At 42.2% G+C, this 17,848-nt stretch overlaps 3 protein-coding genes across 7 annotated transcripts; 1 reads left to right on the plus strand and 2 right to left on the minus strand.

Annotated features, from left to right (window-relative positions):
- Window positions 1-207: 207 nt before the first annotated feature.
- Window positions 208-5,330, minus strand: LOC112261926 (L-threonine 3-dehydrogenase, mitochondrial). The gene is made up of 9 exons (XM_024437579.2): window positions 4,825-5,330; window positions 4,354-4,561; window positions 3,561-3,603; window positions 3,305-3,375; window positions 2,771-2,920; window positions 2,498-2,670; window positions 2,083-2,173; window positions 1,723-1,992; window positions 208-1,433 (listed from the first exon to the last, which is right to left on the minus strand). Exons 2-9 carry the CDS (start codon window positions 4,544-4,546, stop codon window positions 1,288-1,290), a joined length of 1,137 nt encoding a protein of 378 aa, XP_024293347.1. The 5' UTR covers window positions 4,547-4,561; window positions 4,825-5,330; the 3' UTR covers window positions 208-1,287.
- Window positions 5,331-5,423: 93 nt separating this feature from the next.
- On the minus strand, window positions 5,424-11,687 carry zgc:154055 (uncharacterized protein LOC556036 homolog). 5 transcript variants are annotated; one of them, XM_024437575.2, is made up of 11 exons: window positions 11,174-11,687; window positions 10,712-10,795; window positions 10,125-10,233; window positions 9,862-9,987; window positions 8,855-9,025; window positions 8,255-8,472; window positions 7,932-8,093; window positions 6,906-7,047; window positions 6,460-6,680; window positions 6,147-6,298; window positions 5,424-5,942 (listed from the first exon to the last, which is right to left on the minus strand). In XM_024437575.2, exons 1-11 carry the CDS (start codon window positions 11,356-11,358, stop codon window positions 5,848-5,850), a joined length of 1,665 nt encoding a protein of 554 aa, XP_024293343.1. In that variant the 5' UTR covers window positions 11,359-11,687; the 3' UTR covers window positions 5,424-5,847. The 5 variants fall into 5 exon arrangements, with proteins under 5 accessions (XP_024293343.1, XP_024293344.1, XP_024293342.1 ...); XM_024437576.2 differs by having other exon boundaries at window positions 8,855-9,028; window positions 10,739-10,795; window positions 11,174-11,686; XM_024437574.2 differs by having other exon boundaries at window positions 8,855-9,028; window positions 11,174-11,686.
- A 1,244-nt stretch (window positions 11,688-12,931) lies between these two features.
- On the plus strand, window positions 12,932-17,848 carry fam167b (family with sequence similarity 167 member B). Its single transcript, XM_024437580.2, has 2 exons — window positions 12,932-13,870; window positions 15,386-17,848. The coding sequence occupies exons 1-2, from the start codon at window positions 13,550-13,552 to the stop codon at window positions 15,647-15,649; spliced, it is 585 nt and encodes a 194-aa protein (XP_024293348.1). The 5' UTR covers window positions 12,932-13,549; the 3' UTR covers window positions 15,650-17,848.

Below are 17,848 nucleotides of genomic sequence, written 5' to 3' on the forward strand. Positions count from 1 at the left end.
ATACTGTAGGCAACATTCGCTCTCAATCAACTGTAGGCCTATGTATCTTTTGCACAAATTATTTATTTGAATTTCAGTCCAACTTATTGCTAGTTTATGTATTTCAGAATGATATAGGACTAGATATGTTCAGTAACACACAGTAGGTTCACCAGTTAGCCTACTACCATAATAAATAACCTGAAAGCAAATAACAAAACAACAGAATGAGCAAATTAAGAGATTTATTCAATTTATGATCAAAAGTACACTGCAATTTGTTCATTACTCACAAATATATTTCTAATTAGTTGTCAATTAAAAATAAGGCTTCAATTCTGAATTTATTTGGTACCCAAAATCACACTGACTGTAAAGAAATGTGGAGATGTTTGAAAATGTACTGAAGTTGTGTTGTAAAGGCAGGCCTTTTGTAAACATTGTGGATTTTCTATTTCTTCTGATAGTTGTCCCTATATCTCTCACTGCTCCTGTGTCATTTCACTGTTCCCTCTATATTACCCTAACACAGCAGGCCAGGAAGGAAATCACTGTGCCCTCTATACTACCCTAATACAGCAGGCAAGGAGGAACATTTCCTATTAGCACTAACTTTGCTGATAACTTCTTTAAGGAAAAATGTACTTACTATGACTGTGATATGTAGTTGTCTCCCCTAGCTATGTTAAGATGAATGCACTAACTGTAAATCGCTCTGGATAAGACTGTCTGCTAAATGACGTACTGTAAATGTAAAATGTAAATGAAACCCCTTGAGATACTGGAAACTGAAGGTAGGGTTATGACTAACTATATGTAAAATAATTTGCCTGAAGCCTATTTCCCCCAGACGTTTAAGGCCTATGTTAAACCTGCTATGATATTAAAATTCTCTATCACATTTAAAACAGAAACTGAAGACAGTCACAACATAAGAGAATGGTTGACAGTATGGTTCCCTGAAGAGAGTAAATCTGCTATTATGAGAGGGTGCTTGTTGCCTGTTACTTGTGTGTGGTGTGTGTGTGTGTGTGTGTGTGTGTGTGTGTGTGTGTGTGTGTGTGTGTGTGTGTGTGTGTGTCTGTGGTGTCAGTGTCCACTGTTGTGGAAAGTTGAGTGGATCTGGCTGAAGATGACCGGTTTGAAAATAGTCCCTGGTTTATTGGTGTAATATTATCCTGATTTACAGAAGAGTCCTGGTTTGGAGATGATGCTAAGGAAAGAGGGTCTGTTGTGATAGGCAGACCCAGGCTGAAGCGGACTTAAGGGAATAGTGATTGGTAAGTCACTCTCTGTGGGCGGGACCTGCTAGCTGACTGGCAGTCCGGCGTTGGTCCTCTTGTCACGGATGGAGCTCAGCATGTCTGAGACGAGCTCCTCAAGCCCATATGTCGACTTCCAGCCCCAATCTCTCCGTGCGTTGGAGTCATCAAACCTCACCGGCCAGCTGTCCGCTGCACATCAGGGGACAATCAAGGTCAAGAGTTTTTACATATCACAACTTAAGACTGTATGATGACATCATTCATGACTGGTGACCGTGTGAAAAATGAACATGCAAGGCTTTCAATATTTAATAATACGAGAAAAATACAATTTATTTATTTATATCTACTCTATACACTATGAAGGAGAAAACTTTCCATATACTTCTGCTATGACTTATTTCAAATGATACATCTTGAAGTTCAATAACACTACACAGAACGTCAGACACACCATTAGGCTGAACAATGAACATACCAATTGTCTGGCGGACAGAGTCAGGGTTATAGGTGACCTTGAGGTGGGGCAGGTGCTTGCGGATTTCCGTGGCCACTTCCTCAGGGGTGAAGCTCATGGCATCGATGTTGTATGTGCGCAGCGACAGCTGGCATTCCGGGGCCTGCATGAACTCCACAGTCGCACGGTGGCAGTCACCAACATGCATCATCGGCAGACGCGTGTCAGCGCGTAAATAGCACTCGTGGTGACCCGTGCTGAGGGCATCGTGAAAAATCTGGACAGCATAGTCTATGGGAGGGCAAAAATGTACACAATGTATTGGAATATATCCCTATAATGATAACATTAATACCTTAATAAATGATAAATATGGGTTACCTGTTGTTCCTCCCCCAGGCTGTGTGTTAGCGGAGATGACGCCAGGATAGCGTAGGCAGCGGAAGTCCAGTCCATACTTGTGATGAAGATACTAATAGAGAGATTTAACACAATCGAAGGTACAGCAAATAACCAGCAAACGCATATTTCTGTAGAATACTTCTCTTAATCTGCCCTATCTGCTGTGTTAATGAATTTACTTACTCTCTCTGAAAAAGATAAATGGCAAACGATCTCGCTTTTCTTTCTAGATTCTTCTGTCTATAAGAGAGGACCAGCAGGTTGTGTGTGTGTGTGCATGCGTGCAGGAGTGTGCATTAGACAGCGATGTCTTTGCATTATGACTGCATCTACGACTGTTTGTGTGGGCATGTACAGTATGTATGTTTGTATGTGTGAACATAACAGGTCACACCTCCCCCATCAGTTCGCCATGCACTTTGGAAACCCCATAAATGGTGCGAGGCCTCTGGACACACAGGTCAGGTGCAGGGTCACGGGGAGAAGAAGGGCCAAAGGCTCCGATGGTGCTGGGGACAAAGAGACGTAAACAGCTCTCTAGAGCCAGGTCCAGCACATTATGAAGCCCTAGAAAGCACAGCAAAGAGAGAATCTTTAGACAAAAACATACAAAAGGGGTGGTACCCTGGATACTGTGGTAGCGTGTGTGTGTGATCCTAAAGCTGACCTGTGATATTGATCTTGCGTGCCAGGGCCACATTTGCCTCTCCCACAACACTGAGTAGTGCGCTGTAATGCACCAGCCAGGTGATGCGGTTATTCACCACCAACTCTCTGAGGTTCTTAAAGTCCAACACGTCAGCATACACAAACGGGCCTGAGGGAGAGGAGAAGAGAGACAAAGACTTTGATAAGACTTAAAATAGGATTAGTTATTTTATAAAGGTGCTCACTAACAGAGAACAAACTGTATAAAAATAAAGAAAGTTGTACACTATATTTTTTCCCAAAATTGTAATGGGTAAACCAAACCAACATTTCAGGTTTACCCATTGTTGGATATATATATAGAGAGAGTGTACAACTTTATTTTTAATACAGTTTATTATCCGTATTTTGAGCTGAAATGCTTAGGAATCCTAAGGTAGGAGACATGTTCTTTTATGCAGAAAATAAGAGGATATTATAAGCACAGTATGGAGATGTGCATGGTATAGAGATTAAGAGAGAATTGTTGATCAGTCCAACAAAGAAAACGTACCACTTCTGCACACTTCTGGGGGAGGCTTCTTGATATCCGATAGGATAACGTTTTCTGTTCCGTACTGTTTCCTACACATTGATATTCAATTAATTTTTGCAATTTCAGTTCATTCCTGAATTTAACTGGAGTGAACCCCAGAATCCAAACTATCTATTTGTAGATGTTAAATGAGAATTATACAATCTGGGGAAGATTCAGGCTATCAACATCTCTTACCCTTTGAAGAAAAGATTGCTCTTTAGTTTTTTCTCACCTCAGGATTTCTGCAAGCCCCACACCTAACTGTCCAAGGCCACCTTTTCAATAAGAGAAAATAAATAATACAATGCAGAATTAATAAAACACATCATCTCAATTGTTAATTTGTATTTGCTCAAAAGGTCTCACAATTGAGAATATATGGGTGAAAATGTGTTTCTTGTATACAATATCAGAAAAAATTGGTCTGGATGTTTTTTCATATTCTGCTCCAACCAGGCTGTGACCTTTTTTTGTTTTCACCAAAGCTTTATGTAGCCTACAGACAAAAACTGTCCTCAAGCTATTATTCTGCCAGTGGTCACTCGCTGGGGCCTTTTTGTCCCTAGCACAGTCTGCTCACAGCCTATTGTAGTGAGGGAAAATAGGATTGCCACTTACTAAACAGTGAACACAAATCTAAATGACAAAAACGGGATTGACAACATGCCATTACTGTTAAAACATTTAAACAAATGGTTATATTTTCATAAACAAATCAAATGTATTTATAAAGCCATTTTTACATCAGCAGATGTCACAAAGTGCTTAAACAGAAACCCAGGCTAAAACACCAAACAGCAAGCTATGCAGATATAGAAGCACAGTGGATAAGAAAAACTCCATAGAAAAACAGGAACCTAGGAAGAAACCTAGAGAGGAACCAGGATTTGAGGGGTGGCCAGTCATCTTCTGGCTGTGTCGGTTGGAGATTATAAACACATATAAAACATATATAGCCTATAGTCCATAAAGTGTTATTTGCTATTTGAGTTTTTCTTTAAATACAATTTAAAAAATGGTTTAACCTGTGATGAGAATTCGTGGGTTCTCCGCAGGAGGTAGGTCAATGGAATCTTGACTGTTCCACCGGCTGATCTTTCGGGGCGACCAACTAAAACCCCGGAATGACAAACTTCGTGCCCAGCTGCGACAGCCATGGCACAACGAGCCGAATAGAGCTGCAGCGGAGGGCACACAGACCCGCATACCCGATAGCATGTCGAGCTGCTGCCCCTGAGGAAAAAGTTCGATCAAAGACAAGAGGCTATGTTATCAATTTCATCTGTCAAATCAATCTTTTTCAGTAGGAAATTACACCACGTAGGTTATAGACACTATTCATTCTTCGGATTTATGTAAATTGACCATGTTAGGTTTAGGCCAATAAGTTAGTTATGTAACATTGTTGTTTAATTTAAAACATACACTTTATAGTGTTCGTATTGACTGGAACACCACGCGTTATGTATCAGAAGAATTAATAGAAAACATTTTACCTGTGTGCTGACAAAAACCTGGAATCTGTCTCTGTTGATCGTGCCAACCACTTGTTGACCAAAATGAAGCTTTGCAGATCGCACAAGCGCTTCCCACACTAGGCTAATAAACTAATTGATGTAAATTGCGCTGATAAAACGTTTTTCGTGGTATTTAACTCTTAGAATTAAAAGATTAGGCTACCCCCCGATTGGTCACTGAATAAGCGCACCGAGCATCCATTGGGTAACTAAATGGCTAAAGAAAGTCATGCTGGGATACGTGGTTTTCCTCGTTATGATGTAAGAACGCGAGAGGTCACGACTCAATTGTAAATTACTACAATATCCAGCCTGCTACGCTATAGGGCCAACATGTGGGCAAACATGCTGACTACCTGCTCACAGGGGATTTGTATTGTTGCAATGTTGAACAGGGCTGCAGTGTAGAGGCTTACGTCAGAGTCAGAGAGGGGATTTTTAAAAAAGTGACAAAACGCATAATGCTACTAGCAGGCAATGGGGGGGGTAGGCTACATTTAAAAGCACATCACATTAGTCCCAGGGTTCTTGGGGTGGATCATCACACTACAAATGTTGGCAAGAAATAAGCTATGCAATAAATTACATTCTTTTTAATAAAACGTTTGCATATTGAGTAGCTTGACATGTATCAAATTATTCAAAACAATGCTAAAATGTGAAGTGTTTGTAGGTCGAAAATAAAAATACACAATACATTATTTTTTTTAAATGGACTTGCAGTGAAAACGCTATAAAAAAGGTAGATACAAAATATATGCATGTCACCGTGAGAGAAAAGTATTTAAGAGTGAGGAACTTTCACAGTATGCGATGCAATTTGATATTCTTTGGGATGGATGAATACCTATCTAATTCATGTCCATAGGAGCATAATTGTCTCACAAAAAAAGTATTTATCTGTTCTCTTCCTCAACAGTCAATCAACCAGGATGAGTGTCACTGTGTGTTCCATCAGTCCAGTGTGTCACTGTATTTTTCGACCCCACTTTATCAGTGTTTTCAACTTGCCCCACGGCACTCAATGACAAGGTTCCGCAACTCCTCCTGAGCCTTCTCTAGGTGCACAGCATGTTGGGTCCAACGCAGGAACAGACCTGATACACATCCAGACAGAGGAATCTTGGTAGTAAATACATTTATTTATTTACATGATCTACCATTTCATTGCTTATTACTCACCGATTAAGAAATTAATGTAATACCTATTAAAATTCACCCATACAACATTTAGCATACTGTATGTCAGAGGGCTGCAGTAAGGGAGAGCAGACTCAGATCTGCCTGTGTTACTAACTCACCTCTCCAGAGCTGCAGGGACTGTGGCTGAATGGAGGGCCAGATGGCCAGCTCAGTGGGCTCATACAGGGGGTTAGAATAATGCTCCCTCTCACTGGGCTTCAGGAGGAACTGGAACAGACAGTGGGTTCTCTCCTTCACCCCTGCAGCACACCTGATGAGAGCGAAAGAAAGAGGGCGAGAGAGAGAGATGAAGAGTAAGAGAAAAGGTACAGACAGATGGACAGACGGATGTGTATTTAGTGCAGATACACTAAACTCTCGGACAATGACTGTAGATTCAAGGACAGTCTGGACAAAGCATGAATGTCTCACCTCTCCTGGTCACTGTTGCAGAGGAATGTGCCATAGTCTGAGGCGTAGACCTCCCTGGCCAGACGCAGCAGCAGAGGCTCAGAAAAGCCCATGGCCAGAGGGAACTGTCGGGCCAGCTGCCACACACAGTCCAGCAGCAGCACGAACACTGGAGCCTCCAGCCTCAGACGGGCGTGGGAGTAGGCTGAGTGGGCACAGCGATGCTGGAACGGGTGACCTGCCTGTGGAAAGGGAGTACACACACACACACACACACACCTCAACAGATCAAATAACACACACACTGAGATAAAAACATACACACAGCTTCAGCTAGTATAGCTAGTTAGCCATTGAATGTACACTGTACTAATGTACACATTACCAGCTCTCAATTTACAGTATATGAGGGTTTGAAAATAGTTGTAACATAAGGAGGTAGCGTGTGACTATTTTAGGGGTCTCACCAGTAGCCACTCCCTCTCTAGGAGGCCCAGGAAGCCGTCCAGTGTGCGTGTGTTGGGGTCCAGGATGAGCTGGGCCAAAGAGCTCACCAGAAGGGTGGCATCTGTGCCCTCTGAGCCATGGACTAGAACAGAGTGGCCATCCCTGGCCAGAGCACCATAGAGGGTTACATAACATAGAACAATGTTACACGTAAACAAGATATTACACAATACAGGAAACAAAACAGCACATCAGCAATAAAAACAAAAAGCAAAACAACACGCATTATGACTCAGTGTAACACTATGCAGCAGTGTTCAAATCAAATTTTCAAGAATTCTTTCAGAATGCAATGCCATCGGCATTTGATAGTGTGGTATTCCAGATCGGGAGAACAAAATGACTTGAGTTCCTGTACGTTAACACAATCACACCACTAGTAGTTAATTATGAAACATACACAAGAGCCTTTCCTTTTCCCGGAGAGTCCTTTCTTCCTGTCCGCACGAGAACCCTGCTGGCTGTATGGACGGGGACAGTATATCCGGAAAGAGCAATGATTCCGTGAAAGAGTATGTTACAACTCCCTGATGTCTCTCTGGAAGAAGATCCTTGCCCTGAGCATGTTTACTTTATTGTCCAGGGATTGAACATTAGTGAGTAATATACTCAGAAGCGCTGGATGGTATGCACATCTCCTGAGTCGGACTAAAAGCCCACTCCATATTCGTCTTCTCATTCGGCGGCATCTTGGAGCAGCCCGTTACACGATGATGTACGATTATTTTTAAATTTAACCAAGCAAGTCAGTTAAGAATAAATTCTTATTTACAATAACGGCCTAGGAGCAGTGGGTTAACTGCCTTGTTCAGGGGCAAAACGACAGCTTTTTACCTTGTCTGCTCAGGGATTCGATCTACCAACCTTTCGGTTACTGGCCCAACGCTCTAACCACTGGGCTACCTACCGCCCCAACCACTGGGCTACCTACCGTCCCATTCTGAAAACATTACATTTAGGGTTATGAGAGTAGAGTGCACATCTACCTCTCCACACACTCTGCCAGTAGGCCTGCTGTGGCCAGGGCAGTGTGGACGTGAGAGAGCCATTTGGAGTTCTCCAGCTTGCTGAGCCAGCGATCCACACTGTGGGAGTGATCCCCACAAGCCTCCACCAACTTTATCAGACTCTCCTGGAGCACCTTCCCCCTGGACACACACACACAAATATAACTATTCAGTCAACAGGCATAGAGCTCCAAAAAAGGGGTTGGTTAAAGCAGAAACACCCTGGGAACTAGGTTAGACATACATAACCACTAACTAATGAAAAGAACTCACACACAACAGGCAAACACACAGACAGACACCTTTCCAGTTGACGATGCAGTCTCTTCCAGCAACTGTAGCTAGATTTAGATTCAAACCCGCCCCCTGTCATCCTGGCCTGCTGAGCCTGTTGGTTGGAGCGGGTATCAATGATGTAACCCAGCCCAGAGCCGTCAATCACCGCCTGGAGGAGGAGCTCATCCTCTCTGCAGCGCTTCCTATTGGCTCCTGTCAGGGGTTGGCTGCTGCGCATGATGACCTGGGAAACACAATTTTGCTATTTGATAAAGAAGGGTTCCCGCGTGGCACAGCGTTCTAAGGCACTGCATCTCAGTGCTAGAAGCGTCACTACAGACCCTGGTTTGATCCCAGGCTGTATCACAACCGGCCGTGATCGGGAGTCCCTTAGGGTGGCGCACAATTGGGCCAGCGTCGTCCGGGTTAGGGGAGGGTTTGGCTGGGGTAGGCCATTATTGTAAAATAAGAATTTGTTCTTAACTGACTTGCCTATTTAAATAAATAAAACATTATTTTAAAAAAACATCTAATGTCAAACAACATTAATTACTGTACATTGTAGTGACATAAAAGTATTTGTGTGTGTGACTAAGTCCATATGTGTGGATCCATGTGTATCTCACCATGCCATTTTTCCTGTGGTAATAACAGAGGACAGGGAAGCGGCCCCCTTGTCTGAACTTGGCCACCTTCACCAATGTCTCATCGTCTATGGAGTGAGGGACAATAACAGCAGGGGGGTAGGAGGGACACACAGAGTAGTCCTTGTTCACATGACTCAGTCTCCACCTGTCCTGCTGCAGAGAAGGAGAGAAGATAGGAAGACACAACACAGATCAATAGGTACATATTGGTCACTGTTAAAAATAAGGGTGATTTGCAGTTCTACAGTATAAAGAACCCTTTTGAGGGCCATATATGAAGCGAGCCATTGAACCCTTTTTGGTTTTAAATAGTGTGATTTCTTATAACAGTGCCTACACCCACTATCTTGATTCTAATAGGGTCTCTTGACATAGCGATCCCCAGGTTATGTGTTTTAGAACTAGAGTAAATTCCCCATGACAAGGGCTCCACAGGAAGCTGACTAATATATAGATGAGCATGGATTCATGTCGTTTCTCACATGTATTGTTTACACAGTCATAATGCAGTAAGTGGAACCACATGTAATTGGCTGCAGGGCTGGTATTGCGGCCTCAGCAGGATTGATTTATCTGAATCTTGACCCTTCCGTTTGGTATCTCCAAGTGAAAGACCCAGCAGCGTTACAGTTCTTGACACAAACCGGTGCGCCTGGTACCTGCTACCATAACCTGTTCAAACGCACTTCAATCTTTTGTCTTGCCCATTCACCCTCTTGAATGGCACACATACACAATCCATGTCTCAATTGTCTCAAGGCCTAAAAATCCTTCTTTAACCTGTCTCCTCCCCTTCATCTACACTGATTGAAGTGGATTTAATAAGTGGCATCAATAACGGATCATAGCGTTCATCTGGATTCACCTGGTTAGTCTATGTCATGGATGTTTTGTATACTCTTAATGTTTGTGATGATTAGCTCTGATTGTTGCATTTACTCTAAAACAACAGGACATCTGTGTGTGTGTGTTTGTGCTGCACTCACTAGCTCCTCCATTTGAGCGTAGTTCTGTTCAGGCGATGAGAGGCCCCACTGGTCCTGCAGACTGAGTTTAAGTGGTCTGTAGAAGAATGGATACATATCGGACACAATGTCCAGAGAAGAGAGATACTAGAGAGAGAGCGAGAGAGAGAAAGAGGCAAAAAGTTACTGACTAGTCAAAACAAAAAGCGAAACACTAATACTAGTTTTTACACGCTGGGTATGTATGTACAGCCTGTGTGTATTCTACCATCCTGCTACTGTACCTCAATGGAACGGGCAATGTTCAGGCACTCCTCCATGCCTGGAATGTCCAGCTGCAGAACACACAGGTCCTTACACTTGAGGGTGATTGTTCCAGAGGACACGGAAGGCCTTCATATGAAATACACACACATCATTATAGGGCTTCTGTCCAACCCCACATATTACCCTCAACACTCCCTTTCAGGGTTCCATGACCTAGGCTGCCTCCCCTCCAAAAAAAACATTCAAAAAAGCAAGTCCAACCCAACCAGCTGGTGGGAGTGGAGATTCTCTCAGAGAAAGGATGTGAGGCCTGCATTTCCCCTCCATATCAAATCTTTGTCTGCACTACACCTCCAAATGTACTGTCTGAACCAGATTCATAACTGTAGTAAATGAGCACTGAAATTCCTGCATTTGGTTCTTCGCAGTTCATGACACAAAGCATATGGAGAGGATTCAAAGAGATGACATGTGAGACAGAGCTTGAGCGAAGGTGGGATTGGTTATTATTCCTGCAGCATCAGAATCCTGTTATTTTCGCACAGTGCTGCACAGGACATGGATAGCAGCACACTGCAAAACGCACAAACACACACAGACTCACACGCAAGGTGTCACACTTATGTCAAACCTTTGACTCTGGCCTGTACTAGAGAAGAGACTGGAATAGCCCAACAGGTTTTCCACACTGGGCATGGAGGGAGAGAGACAGCGAGAAGGATGGAGGGAGAGAGACAGCGAGAAGGATGGAGGGAGAGAGACAGCAAGATGGGTTAGTGAGACATGTTTATTAACAGGCTACACAGGCACCCTGACCCTGACCCTGACCCTGACCCAACATTCAGACTGATGTAGGCTGGGAAAATGTTAACATGTTAAACACTTTATTAGTAACTATTAGTTTCCCCCAATGTGACAATTGGCTGTCAGCACATTGAAATATGGGGTTCAGGCAATATGGCAGCAGTTCTGTATAAGGCTATATGGTCCATCATTACACCTTTGAATATGACATTTAAATACTTTAGTTGAAAAAGTGGCCACGTATTGCCCTCACTCCGTTTACCTTTTCTCTATGGCATCGATGTTTCTGAGAAGTAACAAGACCAGCCGCGAGCTGTCTCCATCTCTGTTAGAGAAGAGCAGGTGGTGGCCAGTGACACATAACGTTCCTTGCATCGGTGGATGAAACGGCCGTCTCAGAACGACATCTTCAACGTTCGCCGTCTTTATGTGCTCTGAAAACTCCATCGCATCAGCGCAAGATGACAAGAAGCGGACCGGAGATCCAAGTCGCGCGCGCCAGAAAAAGTATTCCGTTTATTTTCCTCTTCTGGATCTTGTATAGGCTACTTATCTGAATTATTGAAATTAAACCACTTATTCTTGTCCCATGGAAAAGGGGCGTGACACGGTCCAAATGTTGACTGTAGCTTTCTGTAACTACAGCTAGGTGAAGTGTTTGTTTGAAGTTAATAACATCTTCATAGCAGTTATTTCCTTTCGTTTTCTCATTAACCCACCCTTCCCGTGGGGATACCACTTTAAGCCATACTTGGCTGCTTTCCAACCAGCCCCTAAAATGTGAAAACATCTTGTGGTTACAAAAGAAGGAAGTGAGCGTTTCCTGAAAGCAGTGGTGAGAGAACACAAAGTCAAATATCCTATCTATACAGGGGCAATTCATTTCAAAATGCCTATTAGTGTGTAGCCTAATATTGGGTTTGCATTTTGTAGATAATCTTGCCTAAAAAGTTCATACAATTCATACTCGGTTCATATTCATACCCAGTTCATGATAAGATAATGGTATCGTCTGCATCTAGTCAGTCATTAGAGCGTATCCACAGGGCCCTGGTACCTGCTGGCGCCTGAAGAACTGACACTCTAAAGACAGCAAACCTCACCACTAGACCATTGGAGTTGAGTATGTATATAAATCACATGCTAGATTTTTTGAGTGAAATCAGCTGCTGACTGATTTCTGTCTCTTTCAAACTGTTGTTGAACCGTACCAGACTAGTTAGTTTACATTACTTATTGATTTGATTTAGTAGCCTCTGCTTCCAACCAAGTAGATGTAGTAACTTCAGGTCACTAACCTAAAGCAATACCCTTCTCATTTCCTGTGTGTGACCTGCATTTCCTGTGTGTGACCTAGTCTTTGATTTAAAAAAAAAATATATATATATCATCTGGAGATCAAGTAATGGGTGAGTAAATGTTTACACTCACATATTGTCTAAAACATGCAGCATATTGCTATCCCATCCATCTTTCCAGCCCATTATCGGGCAATTGACCAGAAGTGTGTTCGAAAATTAACACTAGATGGAGGCATTGCCTCAAATTAAGACATTCCAATCCCTATTTCTAAGGAGTTTGTCTGTCAGGAAGACCATTAACTAATTACATGATGTTTGTGTATAGCTACCTGTACCTGCCCTATTAAACATGGAATGGCTACACCACAGTATTATCTGATCAAATAACATTTTAATTACAAACATTCCATATAAACCCTAAATGTATCGAGGAGCCATCTTATAATGATTCTCAGGTACTTTTGTATACTTTTTAACCAGTAGTTCTGAAAGTAGCACTCAGGATACAAAAGTAGTCCCGAAAATTGCATACTATGTCACATATGTGCAGATATGTGCACCAGGTCATTGCTCTCACTCTCTTTCTCTCTATGCTGTTTCCACTGAGCCATTGGACCCACACTGCTACCTTATTGGATAACACTGGACAGGCCTCTCACTAGCTTTCACTCAAATGTGAAGGGCTGAAGCTAATTTCCTAGAACTGGAATTGCTAGGGGCTGGCCCAGGTGGTGGGAAATGTAGGGAAAACAGCTTCAAGACAACAGTTGCTTTCATACTAGGGATTTTGTGGCTAATTGAGGTAAGACAGTAAGTCTGCTCATAGATAATGCATTTATGAACTACACATCCTGCCCAAAGCGGGAGTTTTCAAAAATACTTTTTTAGTCGCTAACGTACAGGAGCATGTCTTTAACATAAAAGGTTTAAGAGATATGGCTAAATCAATTTCATCCCATTGCCATTTAATGTTTAAGGAATTTAGAGGGGACATTATACAAAACCTTTGAACCTGCACTTGAGTGCTGCCATAAGTGGACACAGAAAACTATTTATTTCACCTTAGTGTGGTCAGGTGGATAACATGAGGGAGGCTACTTGCATGAACTACACCTCTTCTCCATAATGGATATGGGAGGCCACTTCTGCTTCTCCTTATCATTCTATAAATAAAAGGATCACCAGTACACTCCAATCTACAACTGGCAAGCCCAGTGACAGTACACTTCATGTGCTTCAAGAGGCATCGTGCTCTGTGAATAACTCATTCCAACTTTTTTGCAGCCTCTGAAATGTCTTTTTACGGAGATCCTTTTTAAACATCTAGAGCACTTGCAATGGATTTTAAAGAGCTGGGAGGTGATGATAACCCCGACGGAGATACTGATGGAGAAGCTGAGGATTTGAACAATGTGAAAGCACTTACCGAAAAACTAAAGTTACAAACCCGCAGACCATCATATTTTGAATGGCAGGAGCGCTTGCAGAGCCAACCATGGAAGGAGAACCCGAATGGTTCAAAAAATGGCCAAGAGACTGCAGAGAAATATGTGCTCTTGCCTGAAATTATTCGGGATGAGAACTCAGATCTAACCATCCGCAACATCTGTGGCTTCGATACCATTAATGACGCATTGGAATTTCTAAGGAAAGAGTTGGTGAGCACACATTTTTTTGAATGCCAAAATTTTCTCCAACTTTGACACGGTTATTTGTACATGGACATGTTAGAAATTAATTAGGCTACACTATCTCTGCATTTCCTAGATATGTAGAATACAACGAAAATATTATAATACATATGAATAAGCAGTGGTGTGAAGTACTTAAGTAAAAATACTTTAAAGTACTACTTAAGTCGTTTTTGGGGGTATCTGTACTTTACTTTACTATTTATATTTTTGACAACTTTTACTTTTGCTCCCCTACATTCCTAAAGAAAACAATGTACTTTTTACTCCATAAATTTACCCTGACACCTAAAAGTACTCATTACATTTAGAATGCTCAACCAGGACAAAATTAGGACACTCTTATCAATATAACACTTTGTTATCCCTACTGCTGTCACGCCCTGGCCATAGAGAAGCTTTTATTCTCTATTTTGGTTAGGCCAGGGTGTGACTAGGGTGGGCATTCTATGTTCCTTTTTCTATGTTTTTGTATTTCTTTGTTTTTGGCCGGGTATGGTTCTCAGGGACAGCTGTCTATCGTTGCCTCTGATTGAGAACCATACTTAGGTAGCTCTTGCCCACATGCGTTTTTGTGGGTAGTTGTTTTCTGTTTTGTGTCTGCACCAGACAGAACTGTTTTGGTTTCATTTAGTTCTCTTGTTGTTTTTGTCATTCAGTGTTCTGTTCTATTAAATAATCATGAACACTTACCACGCTGCACTTTGGTCCTCACCTTCTTCCACCAACAGCAGTTACAACTGCCTCTGATCTGGCGGACTCACTAAACACAAATACTGTGGTTGTAAATGATGTCTGAGTGTTGGTGTGCCCATGTCTGTCCGTAATTAAAAATTATAGTAAAATCGTGCCTCCTGGTTTGCTTAAAATAAGGAATTGGGTGTATAGCACTTACTTTTACTTTGTACTTTTACTTAAGTATTACGATTGAATACTTTTTATACCACTGTACTTAAGTACAAAAAAACAGATACTTTTAGACTTTTACTCAAGTATGACATTTGAGTACTTTTTGCACCAGTGTGAATAAGACGCAGTGCAACTATTTGGCAAACGTAACTACCAGGTAGTTACACTGGTTTGGCTTCCTCATGACGCACACGTGCCAGAGCGTAGAGTCTCTGTGCCAGATGCCACTGTTGTGTGACGGAGAGATTTATGGGAAATAATCGTGCTTTCACTGTTTCATTTTGCTTGAATGCTTGTCTGACTAGAGCATGACTTTGTGCTATCTTTGCATCCAAAATAATGCAAACATGCTTAAACAATAGGGACCTTGTGTTAATTTCAGAGCTGAAAAATCCCCAAATAGAAAGGCAAAGTATTTTTTCACATAGATCTTGTGTCAGTATCATTACACATCAATAGCACCCACTAAATGCAAAAACCTAATCCTGGGGTCCGATTGCTAGAATTTTATATTTGATGACTGATTTCTCCCCATTCTCTCTCATCTCTCTCCTTTCCGCCTGCCATCCTCAGAGGGAGATGCGGTTCCAGGACAACCGTCTGGCTCGGCAGCTGATCCGCCTGCGTGTGGAGATCCACCGGCTGAAGGTGGAGCAGGTGTGTCACCGCCACAAGGAGATGCTGGACGACGCCACCTATGAGCTGAAGGAGTGTGGTGAGGAGTCTGACCTGCTCTGTGACATCCCCATGAAGGCTGCCTTCGCCCTCTCCACCCCCCTCAAACACCTTGGCCTCACCAAGATGAACATCAACTTCCGACGCTTCTCCCTCTGTTAAAACATATTCCACCCTGTGAGGATGGATTTGCTGAATTAACACCTCTGTCTAATCTACGCAGGGTAATCAGGGGTGTTTCACTGCAAAGGTTTCTGTTATGACACGAGAGGGAAGACGAATGGCTGGAAGAGTGTGCAGACAGTAATTAGCCAAGTGGGAGGAAATGGAAATGACTCCTTTGATTTGTGCCCCAGCCCTGACTTGAGAGAGATATATACAGGCCTCCATAGTAAAGCCCTGTAAGGGCAAAACACAAACCCATCCCATAGCAGCACCTTTCTACTGTACCTCAGGGAAGGTGCTGACTGATAGGACAGAGTAGACAGGGAAGATAGTGATGAGGTGTGGTTCTGGGATGGAGCTGGTGCGAGTCTGGATCGCCATGGTGTCAGATATATTGCACTGTACAAAAGCAATAGTTAAGATGACCCTCTGATAGAATGAATAAGACTGCCATGATGGTGAACACAACTGTAACTAGAGATGTCTCTTGAGAGTTGCAAAAGGGAATTGTCTTTCTTCAGATTAAGAAAAATCTATCACAGCACTAACACACACTAACTTGAGTTCCATACTGTAACCCCAGCCCAGGAGCAAGTATATATAAGACACTAGTCACATCACGAGGGACATGTTCCCAAACTCTGTTGAAGGCCCCCCACCTCTGTGTTGGCAGAGTCCCAGACAGCAGTCCACAGGAAGCTGGAGGTCACATTCCAGCATTCTTTAACCTCTTTAGGGACCAAAAATAACAAGGACCTCCATGGGGTCATGGCTTCAGTGATATGACATAATTGAAGGCTATGTCCTATGTACTCCATGCATTTTATTTTCCATTAGATGAAGACAGATCACAGTCCAATCTGACAATGTTGTGTCAGATTATCAGGGTTGAGTTTAGATGTGTTTAAAGATATTGTTCTCAGGAAGAGAGATAGGAGGAGAAACTGAAAGTATGTTGGGGAAATTAAGAGGGAGTTAATTTTGAACAGGATGTGGTGGGTTTTTATCGATGTTTGCTGAATATTACCCAACAAAGTTTAAAACTTTGTTACAAAGTTGTAATACATCAAAATGTAGATTTGTAAGTGCCTTATGTACAGAGTTTTCAGCTATATAATGCAGGAATATGTTATGGTTATCCTTTAATCTATGAGGGAAATATAAATGATTGGAGACAGAGCTGTTCTTTCAAGATGCTTGTTAAAAGTTTTTTTGTTTGCTATAAACTCACATGTAAAAAGGCAACAAACTTGAAATTGAAAATAATGTTTTTTTTATTTGTCTGTCAGTCTGTCTATCCATTAGAGAACTGGTTGAATGACCTCTGTCATTATCTGTGACCTCACTGAGTGCTCATTTAGCTGTAACCTTTCACATCCTGAAATTCCATTAATGCACAGTTTCATCTTTCAACTGCATCAGGCATTCATCTTTTTAAAATGATGTGGTATAGGCTTAATTGATCAGAAAACCCATTAAAGGTCCAATGCAGCCATTTTTAAAAAATCTCAATATCAAATAATTTTTGGTTAACAATTAAGTAACAATTGGTAGAGCCCCACCAGCCAAACCCTCCCCTAACCCGGACGACGCTGGGCCAATTGTGCGCCATCCTATGAGGCCACTCAGGAAGTCTCTTCAAACAGTTCTTACATCATGAGGGCAGTTGTCATCATTTTCACAATTTCACAGTATTATACCAACCTCATAGTGTGAAAACATAACTAAATCACAGAAAATTCACATTTTTGACTGCACTGGGCCTTTAAGGGGTACAAGCATAAATTGATGAGTTCATAACCATGTCAAGTTGTTATCAATTATTGTACAAAATGGGTACATATACAAGCTGTGTGAAGTAGACGTGATATACTAGTTTATGAGATGACCTCATGTATGACGTGAGAGAGAGGGAGAAAGAGAGAGAACCAGGCCAATTGGAACCATTGTAATGAATGACAGGATAAATACAGGGTACACAGGGCCTCAGGTAGTACCTTAAGGCCTGGTCCTTCATTGGATATCCTCTTGTCATTTCCTGTGTAATGTGGCTTCTATTTCTAGTGTCTCTCACCTATGCTGTTTCCATTTTTTCATAAAGACCAACTGCCCTGCAGTTAAGATAGTTTTCTCTGTCCTCACTCCCCTCATATGCACTGTTAATCAACTAATAAACTGATAGCCCTAAGTACGTTA

This window comes from Oncorhynchus tshawytscha, linkage group LG11, assembly GCF_018296145.1.
Source record: "Oncorhynchus tshawytscha isolate Ot180627B linkage group LG11, Otsh_v2.0, whole genome shotgun sequence".
NCBI classification, from domain to species: Eukaryota; Metazoa; Chordata; class Actinopteri; order Salmoniformes; family Salmonidae; genus Oncorhynchus; species Oncorhynchus tshawytscha.

Excerpts from the sequence above, each read along its gene's own strand:
- LOC112261926 (XM_024437579.2), bottom strand. The coding sequence starts at position 4,546 with ATGCTATCGGGTATGCGGGTCTGTGTGCCCTCCGCTGCAGCTCTATTC. Across the intron at positions 3,604-4,353 it reads CCCACGAATTCTCATCACAG|GTGGCCTTGGACAGTTAGGT; the intron begins GTTAAACCATTT and ends CTTATTGAAAAG. Across the intron at positions 1,993-2,082 it reads GCCTGGGGGAGGAACAACAG|ACTATGCTGTCCAGATTTTT; the intron begins GTAACCCATATT and ends GCCCTCCCATAG.
- fam167b (XM_024437580.2), top strand. The coding sequence starts at position 13,550 with ATGGATTTTAAAGAGCTGGGAGGTGATGATAACCCCGACGGAGATACT. Across the intron at positions 13,871-15,385 it reads AATTTCTAAGGAAAGAGTTG|AGGGAGATGCGGTTCCAGGA; the intron begins GTGAGCACACAT and ends TGCCATCCTCAG.
- zgc:154055 (XM_024437574.2), bottom strand. The coding sequence starts at position 11,358 with ATGGAGTTTTCAGAGCACATAAAGACGGCGAACGTTGAAGATGTCGTT. Across the intron at positions 10,796-11,173 it reads ATCGATGCCATAGAGAAAAG|TGTGGAAAACCTGTTGGGCT; the intron begins GTAAACGGAGTG and ends CTCCATGCCCAG. Across the intron at positions 5,943-6,146 it reads GTCCCTGCAGCTCTGGAGAG|GTCTGTTCCTGCGTTGGACC; the intron begins GTGAGTTAGTAA and ends GATGTGTATCAG.